At 38.2% G+C, this 13,263-nt stretch overlaps 1 protein-coding gene across 1 annotated transcript; it reads left to right on the top strand.

Moving 5' to 3' along the window:
* Positions 1–11,719, top strand: LOC139717444 (uncharacterized). The gene is made up of 9 exons (XM_071628952.1): positions 1–71; positions 1,721–1,773; positions 2,540–2,642; positions 3,359–3,441; positions 3,746–3,825; positions 4,854–5,018; positions 5,950–6,176; positions 6,771–6,989; positions 11,048–11,719. The coding sequence occupies exons 1-8, from the start codon at positions 16–18 to the stop codon at positions 6,943–6,945; spliced, it is 942 nt and encodes a 313-aa protein (XP_071485053.1). The 5' UTR covers positions 1–15; the 3' UTR covers positions 6,946–6,989; positions 11,048–11,719.
* Positions 11,720–13,263: the final 1,544 nt, after the last annotated feature.

Here is a 13,263-nt window from a genome sequence, read left to right as displayed (position 1 = left end):
GTAAAGTCAGTCAAAATGTCTAGTCGGAAATTCATGGGAAATGATGGCGATTGGGTCTGCGGTAACTCGAAGTAAGTAATTTGTTGTACCATTTGTTGAGTTAGCATGATTCTTTGTGACTTAATGGATGTAGTCGTTGGTTCATCTTTTGGCTTGCGTCTGAGCTCTGAGACGACGCTGCTCGGCTCGGCTACAATTTAATGTATGCTGGTTGTTGCATGTAGTGGGCTACCAACAGTCCTACGTATAGCAATTTGTGTCTTGTAATTGTGTAGACGGATATGGGTTGCATGTTAATGATTGTCAGTTTACTCAGTAGACGGTTGTGTATTCAGTACTACTCCTCAATACTTGGTTGTGCATAACCTCCACAGTGTAGGGTCTACCTGCTGACAGAATGTCAATATGTGATAAACTTAAATCTAGATCTAGATCTATGTCAGTATTTACCGTGGTACTTTTTGTGGCAAACTTGGACCTTATTTAACGTTAGTATTTAACTGTTATATGTTTGATAAGCCACGAGGCCCTAACTTTTTGTGATGTGTCAATATTATAGACTCTAAATAGTCTAACTAACGTTGCACTTGTTAGTCTTGTAGGTCTAACGTTAGATGTCTGTTCACATACACTCTTTTCAAACTTTGTTACATTAAAAAAAAAGTAAGCTAGCTTGTGAAATTGATCAAGATTTTCATTGTAATGTTGTACAATAAGAATGAAGATATGCCCTTCCATCCAAAAACAATATCCAGCACTAATGACCTCAGCTTGGCATAATCATTGGCACATTGCACATTGATTTTCAGCTCCTGGTTTATACTTGAAAGATACAATTAATGTAATGGTAATTGATGACTACCTTCAGTTACAGATTATGTAGGCAGTGAATGCCACACTAATGAAGAGTGAGTTGTTTAGAGTGACTGCATGTAAGTCAATGTCAATATCAATGCCATGTAAACTGATTTGGTTCAAGTATGTGTATGCAACATGTATGTGAGTGATTTGAAATAAGCTATCAGATATTTCCCATTATTTTAGTGCAATTTAGTTGCACAGAATTTGAAATGTTGACATGGATACAAAAGTACATTAATGTCCGCCCTTCTTAAGATCAAAGAATACATTGTACATACCCTACACCCTGAAATACAATCTTAATGTGCAAATTAAGGCAATATCTGCAATCTCATTGATGGTGATGGTTTCTATTACATATTTGTACAGTAAATGTACATTTTGGATTAACTGCGACAGCCGCCACACCTGCGTGTGGCGGCTGCGCCGTGCTCCCATAAAAGATCTTCATGTTGAACAAACGGGTGCCTTTGCGGCGCTATATTTCCTTAATTTTTCAACAGAAACTACTAGGAATACTTACATGGGTCGATGAAACCTAAATGACTATCATCGGCGACTGTTTGATGCATTTCATTGCTTGTGATGCACAAAATGATGTCTTATAAGCAGCTCACCGATGTTCACAGAATTCACAATCACTTGCACAAGCGCACAGAATACTTGAACTATAACATAAGCGAAACTGCGGGGAAGCCGCCAGGACCGCGCCTGGCGGCGCGGTCTCCGGGGCTAATTTTGGGTGTACATGTATGTATGTATTAAATTCTGTGAATGATCGTGGAGTTCAAAATTGTATCCACTTACTGTATGCCAACCACATGAGACATTCTGGGACTTTTTTTTTTCTCCCATCAAGGTGCAACAATGTCAACTTTGCAAGGAGAACTCATTGCAACAGATGTGGTGCAGGTATGTTCTATGAAGTACATGTTGATTAAACTTTCTGTATTATAATCATTTCATTATAGTAGATATTCAATGATATAGTGCTCTTTGAATTTGAATTCCTAACTCGTAGCTGTCTTTCTGTACTTCCTCCTCTCTCCTCAATGGTTCCATGACATTTGCTCCTGCAACAATTGCTCCCATGAAATATCTGCATGCTGAGCCAAACATTCTTCCTACAACCATAACCCAACCCTTATACTACATTGTAATCCTCACATCAAACTAGACCTAAAACCCATCACATTAAACCCTAAGTCCTTGGAGAAAATAATACTGGAGCCATTGTCACAGGAGCAAATGTGTTACCGTTTCAACACCCCATCCCTTTCCGCTCCCTTGCTGACATTGTACTTGGTTTGCTCTGTTTCTGTGAGTTCAGTGTCACTCATTGTAACTGTTATTACAGTATATGCTATAGGTTATATCTGTGTGCGGTATTACATGTTTGACACTAGCGACAGTCTAAGTCATCATTTTTTGTCTTTTTTCTCTTTCTTTCTCCTTCTCCCTTTTCATGGACTTTTTGAGCTGTGTGTTTTGTGACCAAGAATTTATGTCCACGTAGGTTGAGACAGCTGATCTGCACATGTGTAATATACCTTGGATTTTTTTTTTTTTTTTTGTAACATCATGTATTTACCATGTTTTGTTGGTTTTATTTTGTTTTGTTTTGTTTATGTTTACCTTTTGTTTGTCTTTTGTGCGTGTATTGCTTAATTGTGGACAGAAAAGAGTCGGCTGAAAATCAAGGATGGAGGGACAGTGATCGGCAAGCAGATGGCAGAGAGAAGCAGAGGGTTGTTCAGTGCTGATGACTGGCAATGCAAAACGTGAGTGACACACAAAATAGAGGAACAAAACAATGAATATCCAATGGACAATTCCATGGATTTGCAACTCAATGCACATGTGTGTTGAAAGACAACAGAGGCCACAACCTATCGCTTTGAATCAATCAGAGGTGTGGTTTGTTGTGTTGTTAGCCATGTCAGGAGATTGCCGCCATCAAAGTTGATATTCCTGAAAAATTCATCACATAGTATATACATGTATGTACATGTAGTCACTACTTCTCAACATCATTGTGAAAAAAAAGAAGAAATAGGAAGTGTAAATTAAGAATAGGAGGTCAGCTCTCCACAGGGAATGTAAAAAGAGGGGGTGACATAGCCGCTTGTGCTTGTGTGATTGTTAGACCCTCCTGCTTATCTACACTATGTATGTCCATATTTTAGCTTGGAAAAAGAGACATTACAAAACTTTCTCAAGGTCTCTTTAGGTAGATGTGGGGAAGGAACTAGGTACATGTGAATTTCCAGCAGCCTATATCTATGGTTCATAAAGGCTCTGTCATCTAGTCCTGATGCAAAACTCTAAAATATTGTAGTTCATCTTAAGTCATGCAGTAAGGTGTTAGCTCTCACTATTTTCCTTTGATATACATAGATATCACATAGACTTGTGAATGATGAGCAGCCTTGCTGTTACATTGTGTTGCCATAAAAACTGTTATCCGTGTATTTTTCCATCCTCTCCCGTCGATCAGATGTGGAAACGTCAACTGGGCCCGGAGGAATGAATGCAACGTGTGCCACTCTCCGAAGTTTGGCAAGATTGAAGAGAGGACAGGTAGATGTGACAATGCTGCTTTGTTGACATTAAAAGATTTGTTTAAACAGGACATGTTTAAACATCGTTCAGTCTGTTTGATAATGTTTCAGATGTATTGGATACACAGTACCTTGAAATTTGTTCAGACTTACGGATCACTGATGCAGTTTACTATCGCCTATAAATATGTACTTGGAATGTGTCCCTAAGTGTGAAAATAAAACAAGTGAAAATGAGACAGGATCGTAAGAATTATGAAATTACGCATCATTAATGTTTTAGTGAGAGATGATGATAATGTTTACTACAATGATTCTTCCAGGATACGGTGGAGGATACAATGAAAGAGGCAATGTGGAGTACAAGGACAAGAGGGGCTCCGATGATGAGGAGTATGATGAGGTCAGTTTGTTTCCATGACGATGAGATGTGGCAAAAAGCTTCTATGTCGATATTATTAGTTTGTTTGTTTTTTGTTTGTTTGTTTTTTTTGCAGTACCTTTTAAAGACATTAAACCAGTCAGCGTTGTCAATTGATCTTTGCATTTATGTGTTTGTAAACATATGTGTGTTTATACAGTACATGCATGCATGTATCAGCATGGATGTATGTATTTTGTGTATTATGAGTATGACTCTTTCGTGATATTCCAGTCTGAATGAATATGACAACCATGAGCAAGCTGGGGTAAAAGCAACAACCTAAGCACGGCCCCATGACACAAAGATTGACTACTGGATATTGTTTCCTAGTCTGCACAAGGTCTTTTGAAAGATAGGTGGATTGAAAATATATGATGGATTATTACTGTCACCCAGTGCTTAGGGTTCATGCCAAACCTCTAATATTGATTGCAAGACGGAGACCAAGAAATATCTCATACAACCATCCTTTGAATATTGCCATGTCTGCCATAATCTCAACAGTTGTCAATTTTCTGCCTCTATCTTGTGTGCGAGCTGGTATAAAGACTTGAGCATTGACTAGTATTTCATTGTATTATTTCTTGCCATCCGTACAGCTTTTGGTGCATGTAGCATAATGAGGTATTTCTTTTCATCGACTCAATTCAAGAAGGGATGAGATTGCCCGATGTACTTGCTATCATATCCAATCTTTAAACTTATTCATTTTGTTTTTATATTATGGTATGGATTCTCACAGAGAAATATCCACCAGTTGTACACTTTTTAAGAGTGCATATGAATGGATTTTGATACTACCAATGAGATTAATCTGTCGTGTGTCCGGCATGACACTGCGCTATTTGCACCATCATTTAGTCACACCTACCAATCTCAAATAAATGCGGGTGTTTGTAGATAAACAAGTATACTAATTTCATGTTAATATATCCAAACACAGATGTCATAAATGTTCTCTGCATATCCTTTGTTTTGTCCTGCCCTTCTATTTCATGCGTTCTCAGTTTGGGAGAAAGAAGAAGAAATTCCGCAAGTCATCTGCCTCCGACAGAAGTGACACAGGTTGGCAACCCAACCAGAGAGTGGAGGATAACAAAAGTGATGATGAGGAGGAGGAGGAGGATGAGGATGATGAAGGAGGACTGGATGCCTACAAACTAGATTCTGAGGTTAGTCTTTGATGTTGCGTCAATGTTGTACATTGAAAACAAGAAAAGAAAAGAAAGATAGGCATACGTGTCTACGTTTTATGGAAGTATCTATTGTCCAATAGCTGGGTTGTGTGGCACTCAGAATGATTCCATGAAATGAACATATTGCTCTCTTCTAGTTATTCACAAGATTTTTTTATTTTTACTAATTTGCTGTCAATTTATTGTTGCATGATGTTGATCCTGCATAAGCATTGCCAACACTTTAAGGATGCTGCAATATGTCATTCAGAAATACTGTATACGCTATAATTTTCGCGTACATAAATTTTCGCGAATTGCCGCCGTCACACATTTTCGCGAGTGGCTAAATTCGCGATTGGGGGACCAGAGAAAATATGAAGTGGCAAAGCAAGTGTGAATTTTCAATTTACTAGCAAATAAGAATGATACTAGTTATACACTGCATGAAAAAAAACTTACCAAACTCTGCGAACTAGTAAGTTGGAATTCAACATTAGATTTCTGACGAGTGGTCCCCTTGCGATAATGGATTGGCTCTCTACAGTATTCGTAAGTAGACGTGGACGTGCGTAAACAAGCTTAGCCAGTATGGTCTGTTCGGTAAGCCGTGACATGGTATACTAGTACTGAAATGTTCGTATCATCAAGGCAAGGGATTCATTTTGGAAGGTAGTATTTTTGCGTGTTGTTAATTTTGCGAATAGCTCATGACTCGCGAAATTCGCGAAAATAAAACCCCCGCGAAATATATAGCGTATACAGTAAGTCACTACTCTGCTCTGTGGAATCGTCGTATCTTGATATGATTCCTATGAATAAAGCACTATGCTCTTGAGGATATATATACCCTAAAATTGAAGCAGGGAGCAGAAATGCTTTGAATCCGAATAAAAAAATATATGCGACTTTGATTTTATTGATTCAGGATGATGACGATGATGAGGAAGGCGGCGACCTCTCCGCCTACGCCCTCGGGGACAGTGATGACGATGGAAAGGCAGCTTCAAAGTCAACAAAAGATGCCTCGAAGTCCAGTCCAGCCTCAGGCACCAACCCCTCCTCCAGCTCGCCCTACTCATCAAGGTCATCATTATCATCATCATCCCAGTCGTCAAGGTCCAGCAGCTCCGCATCTGCCCAGTCTCGGTCAAGGTAACAGGGGCAGGGAGCTTTGTCGGTCAGCTCAAGAGAGTTGACCAGACTGTCCCAAGCCCAGTTTGAGTGAAGCCAGTGACCATGTGACCGGTCACATGACCCAGGGTCTTTTTCTAGACAAATGTGCAACAAGTTTCCCCGTGAAAGAACAGAATTGTCAAATTCGGGGTCCTGAAACATGATCTTTCATATCTGTGGTGTTATAGCATGCACTGTATAGTGATATTCTATAAATAGAAATAGCTGTAACAATCCAACCAGGCATGTGAAAGATGCAGTATCCCATTTTACATTAATTTGAAGAAGATATACCGTGAGACCACTGTTGTGATCATCTATGGTTACCGTACCACATACTGTGGAAATGCACTGTACTTTTTTTCTACTCTCTTTATGTGACACTTCACAAAATCCATAGAGACCTTCTGCCTCCAAAGAAGCTGTGTAGTGCAGTATATGAGTTTACATTTAGAAATTGACATATGTCTATTAACTCAATATTTTAGTTTTATTTCAACACTTCAGGGGATATTCACTGCTTGATTTTGGTCTAGTGGATGCTAAATGTAGTCTGTGTCTATTCACATGTAGATCCCGATCCAATGATCGAGGATCATACTCGCGTTCGAGATCCAGATCCAGGAGCCGCGACCGCCACAGATCCCACTCTGGCTCCACTTCCTCCAGGCACCGGTATCGTTCCCGCTCGAAGTCACGCTCCCGCTCGAGGTCAAGGTCCCCCCTGAGAGACAGGAAGTACCGCTGAGGTCACGACCCACCCCAGCCGACTGGGAGCATGCTAGGTCAAAGGTTTGGATGGTTGAACTGTACCTAATGTATCACAACTTCCCAAGCTTGGAATTTTCACAGGCACTCCCTAGCTTTAAAGGTTTAACAGTCATTCATGATAGATGTTTTTTTTTCAAATATCTTTAGTGGGACATGTCACACAATGGTCATTACAAAACAAGAAAGAAAAAAAAATAATTGTTTATGGTACAGTATCACGGATGGATATTCACATGCTTAACACTTGAATATTGTTAACATAAATGAACGAAGTGCATCATTCTTCCTTCTGTGTCTATTTTCCAGTTAACGATATTTTCCAGTTAACGGTATACACTTAGGAATGAAACATGGATTCTAGAAAGGATAGAAGAATGACTTCTCTCTGTGTCATTGAATCTCTTTGCAGGCATGGAAAAGGTCATACACGTGTAACCACAATAGCATTTTTTAGTCTACATACATTGAATACTGGTCAAGGTTGTGTCACATGTCATGACATACAATTTACATGCATTTTTTAACAAGAACTTGTCCATTTCAGTTATAGTTTGTGGAAAATATTTGTGAGTTAGAGCAACATTCAATTTGATAACTGAACAAACAGATCACTGCAAACAAGTGGCATACATCGCTGACAGCAAAATGAAAAAAGAACAAAAGGAAAGAACAGTAAAGAACACAACCACAGATAGAGAAAATGAGTCATAGTTACAATATAGTCAACCTTGCCTAAAGTTGATTCTATTTGGACTGTCGAAAGAGCTTCAACTTGGAGGAAATTTGGCTTGTGAGGGATTTTCAATCGGTAGAATATAAAGAGAAGAGGACTTAAAAAGACCTTCGACTTAGGTGATTATCCAACTTATGCAAGGTGGACTTAAGGAAGGCTGACTGTATTTGCCATCATTTCAAACTTTCTAGTTGGAAGATCTATGGACCAATGTTATTAACTCAACCATTTACCCTCACAGTCATGACTTGCAAATGAACTTTACACATACATTTTATCATTATGTGCATTTGTTATCATTGTAATTTTGTATGCTTTTTTCTTGAAGTACAAAAATGAAATGATATTTGATTATTAATGACTCCTATCAATCAACTCTGCCTAAGCTGAAAATGAAGCATTCACGTGTTAAACTGAATTTGTCATCCTTTGTCACTTTCTCTCTCACTTTACCTGCCTCCTATCCTACTTGCTCCATAAACTCTATCTCGCTATTTGTATCTGTGGTCATCAATCAATCGGTCTAACTATCTGTCTATCTAGATATCTATCTATCTATTGTGATACAGTACACTCCTATTATAATGAACAGTTATAACGAAATTCCTGTTACAGCGAATTAAAAATTCTGATTATCCACTCTTAAGTATTTTTGTTGTCCCCGCCGAACGAGTTCGAGCAGGGGACTATGAAACGGGCTCCGTACGTGTGTGTGTCCGTGTGTCCGTCCGTGTGTCCGTCCGTCCGTCCGTCCGTCCGTCCGTGTGTCCGTGTGTGCGTCCGTGTGTGATCAAAATCTTCAATTTGCTACTTCTCTGTCATTTATGAGCCAATTTTGATTCTGTTTGCTTTATATGATAGCACTACATGGGAGCTTTGAAACTTCTACACAGAATTTCAGTCGTGACCTTTGACCTTGACCTTTGACCTATATTGTACATTTTGCTACAAAATGCTACTCCTTCGCCATTTCTAACCCGATTTCGATTCCGTTTGCTTTATGTGATGGCACTAGGTGAGGGCTTCAAAACTTCTACACAGAATTTTGACCTTTGACTTCTTTGACCTTTGACCTTGATTTTTTGACCTATATTGTACATTTTGCTACAAAATGCTACTCCTTCGCCATTTCTAACCCGATTTCGATTCCGTTTGCTTTATGTGATGGCACTATGTGAGGGCTTCAAAACTTCTACACAGAATTTTGACCTTTGACTTCTTTGACCTTTGACCTTGATTTTTGACCCATATTGTACATTTTGCTACGAAATGCTACTCCTTCGCCATTTTTAACCCGATTTCGATTCCGTTTGCTTTATATGATGGCACTAGTTGAGGGCTTCAAAACTTCTACACAGAATTTTGACCTTTGACCTCTTTGACCTTTGACCTTGATTTTCGACCTATATTGTGCATTTTGCTACAGAATGCTACTCCTTCGCCATTTCTAACCCGATTTCGATTCCGTTTGCTTTATGTGATAGCACTAGGTGAGGGCTTCAAAACTTCTGCACAGAATTTTGACCTTTGTCTTCTTTGACCTTTGACCTTGATTTTTGACCTATATTGTACATTGGCTACAAAATGCTACTCCTTCGCCATTTCTAACCCAATTTCGATTCCATTTGCTTTATGTGATGGCACTAGGTGAGGGCTTCACAACTTCTACACAGAATTTTGACCTTTGACTTCTTTGACCTTTGACCTTGATTTTTTACCTATATTGCACATTTTGTTACAAAATGCTACTTCCGGCGGGGACATATGTTACGCACCGCGTAATTTCTACTTTTCCTTGTTTTTTATTTGTTCGGTTAAAATGAAATTTTGAAATACGAAATATAAGGAAAGAAAACTGCCAGTCCCAAGGACTTTGTTATAACATGGAGTCCACTGTATCTGTCTGTCTCTCTGTCCTATATCTAACTATCTTGCTGTCATACTTTCTACTTACCTCAGTTTGTCTATCTATCTATCTATCTATCTATTTATCTATTTATTTGTCTATCCATCTGTCTATCAAGCTATCAACCTATCTATCAATCAATCTATCTATCAGTCTATCTATCAATCTATCTATCTGTCTATCTATCTATCAGTCTATCTATCAATCTATCTATCTGTCTATCTATCTATCTATCTATCTATCTGTCTGTCTGTCTATCTGCTAGCTATCTCTGTCTGTCTGTCTGTCTGCCTGTCCTCTTTGTCTCCTTATTCCTTGCTTTCCTGATATCCATAGTATTATGTTTATGGATACTCTGTCTGCCATATAGGGGAATTCTGGAACAGTTATAGGTAGTTTCAAAACAGAGTTTTCAAACTAGTTTGAAATAAGAGTAAAATCTTGTAAGCACGACAGTGAAATTTGACAGAATCGGATGAAACTTGAGGAGGTTATGACATTGTGAGTTTAACTAATTTTTACAAAATAGTTCTCAAACAGTAGATATAGATATGCAAATGTGTGAGCTGATGATATCATCACCTCACAATTTTCATTGATCGTGTACAACAAAAAAACAGAAAAAATTAACATTTTTCTGCTATAAAAGTGTAAGAGATATTGTCATTCCTGACAGTATAACTTTGCAATTCTTATCAGTTAGGTATATCAGTATTTATGACTGGGGCATAAGTGCATTTAAATGAAAAAAAAAAATGGAAATTTCCAGATTTTATGTAAGAACTATATGGCAAGTTGTGCAGTGATGACATCATCAACTCGCTCATTTACATTTTCGTATGTACCGTTGCTGAATTGCTTTGTGAAAATGAGCGAAGATTCACAATTTCCCAAACTACCTTGAATTTTTGATGATTTCAATCAAACTTTCACTATTATGCTAATAAAATCTCACTCTCTCTCTCTCTCACTCTGGCCTGGAATTCCCCTTCCAGTGATTCACCTAAGCCTATCAAGGCTGGAGTGAGATACATGTACGTGATTGCTCATTCTCCAGTGTCAAACGTGTGTGCTGTGGAAACTTATGTATATTTACCTGCACGAAAGCATGTGGGTGGAAATTGAGCATACTTGGTAGGGGTCACAGGAAGAGAATCTCAAATTTAAAGCAAAATGTCCGTAGGAGGAATTGGGGGCATTTTTTGGCCACAATGACAATACTGGAATTTATTTTCCCTCAGTTATAATGTCAAATTCTAAATGTCTCACGTTATTATCATTATGTTCATGTACAGCGTAACACTGTGGTAACACACGTGATGTGATAATGCAATTCATTGTGGTGATTTAAGGTATTTTTAATGTAATATTGATGAGGTGCTAAATTATTTGTAATGACATGCGTCTGTTTTCTTCTTGTATCTTGTGTCTTCTCTGCAGGTTGCTTGATGGTACACAGGGCTGTAATGATTCTCTGCCATCTGTAAGTGCAGTAAGAGTGTAGAACTCGAATGCGAGAGATCGTGGGGAAGGCAAGGTATTCTTTAAACTCTTTCCTATCCTAAATCTTTCAACCATTTCTAAGTATGTGACAATACTGAATTCTATTTGTTGTGTTTTATGTGGGGCATTTTTTATAGTTTGTTGTAGAGTCATGTAGTCTGACAGCTTTCATGTCTTATATTGTAAGGACAACCTACTTGACGAAATGTACTGGGGATCATGATTTCCTGTTTAATTGCCATTTGCATTAGTTCGTTCCCCTATTTTAATTTTGTAGCTGTTAGTCACAGTTGTCAGAATTATGTTAATTCTCATGTAATATCCCCTCTTTTCTTACTATAGACCTAATTTCTGGAGTCGAGAAGTTTTCTATCTGCTTGCAACAATGAAGAGGAGACATGCTTCAAATTTAAGTGTAGTGCTCCTCAAATTTGTTTCGTAGGCCAAGAAATAAAGTATACAAATTGTGATCACTTAAAGCAGGCTGTGTTAATTCAAGACACTTTATTCATAGAAGCTTCTTTTCATATTTCTCTGCTTATGTCAACATATTTTGACAGGATAACAAGATCAGCAGGTTAATGCTGTTTTACATCAAGGTGCTGTACAATCCAAATATAAAATCACATTTCATAAATATTAAAAACATAATAAAGTTTGAAGAAGCAAGATCCCAGTTGAGATAGTAATAACCAAGTGTAGAGAATGGCAAAACACTGTAGTTAATTTTTTTTTTATTAAAACAGCTATTAGAAAATGATGTATATGCATTCAAACAAATAGCCTATGATATAAGCATAAATAGTTATGAATTTAGCCAAAGATTTTGACTACTTTTGATTTACATATTCAATTCATCTCACTGTTCTCTTTTTTAGGGTTGTTTTTATGCCATATGCCAGGGCTCGACACTAATGGTGGCCCAGTGGCCCGGGGACACCAAAAATGAAAGTCGGGCCACCAAATTTCAAAAAAGTTCAAATTTGGTGGCCTGCCTCAGGCCACCAAATTTTTTTGAAAAGTAGGGGCCTATGTCAATAAATTGGTAACTTTTTGTGCCAGATATGCATAAATGCATGCAGTGAGTGTGTGACTAATTGAAAAAAAAAGGACTTTTAATGTTTTGTTTTTTATTTTTATTTTTTTTCGGGCCACCAAATTTTTCTCTCGGGCCACCAAAAAAAAGTTAGTGTGGAGCCCTACATATACCAAACAGTGAGTCTTCTTGGTACATTGCATCCACTAAGCTGCAAAGTACATATATGTTTCGATGATTATTTGATGCTTTTGCCCGATCCCATACATCAGTGCAACCCCTCTCCCTTTCAATTTCTCGTACATTAGAAACGTTGTGCTTATGCTGCCTTTGTTACACTGCTTAAGTATTTCATGTAATGTGACCATGGTGCAAATCTCTCCGCATCAGAATCACTTTGAGGTAAAATGTCAGAGGATGTTTCCCCCAAACAAAGAAATGTATGGCTTTAAAAAGAAAAAAAAGCCCCCCCCCCCCCAAAAAAAAAAAAAAAAAGCAGATGGCTGATTTATGTTGAGAGAGTATGCTTTCTTAAGATGTGGCAAACAGTTTGTGAAAATAATCAGTGTTCTTAAACACGAGGTTCTTCTCTGTTAGCTCATATAACCACTGCAGCTTATTGGGGTTTACTTGGATTATGTGTGTGCTTCGTACATTGGAAACTTTTCATCAACTTCCTGGTTACTTCAGCTGTGCCCCTCACCATTCTGCAGGTCTCTACTCTTGTTTACTTCCATTCCAGAAAGAGCAGGGCTTGTACTTGTGTAGCCATTGCAGGGCTCGGCATTGGCAGTGGTAAAAATTGGTGTCAGGCCACCAAATCTATGTTTTGGTGGCCCAATTTGGCAACTAAAATTAAAAATTTATCGTTACTTTTGCTTTTATTTTGGGCCACTACATATCTTTGTTGGCCAGCATAATTTCAGATTTAAAGATTTTATTGGCCTGAACAGGCCGCCAGGCAAAAAAGTTAGTGTCGAGCTCTGGTCAGTGCATCAGTGAAAACGTGTTCATGTCACTACAGTGCACTCCCGTTATAACGAACATGGGTATAACGAAATTCTGGTTACAACGAAGTAAAAATTTGGGCCGCAAGATTATCCACTCTATGTATTTT

Source organism: Diadema antillarum, unplaced genomic scaffold (assembly GCF_040938485.1).
Source record: "Diadema antillarum isolate AM-2024a unplaced genomic scaffold, OU_Dant_1.0 scf00000075, whole genome shotgun sequence".
NCBI lineage: Eukaryota > Metazoa > Echinodermata > Echinoidea > Diadematoida > Diadematidae > Diadema > Diadema antillarum.
The sequence above is the reverse complement of the archived record's forward strand: the minus strand, read 5'-3'. Positions and strand labels throughout refer to the sequence as shown.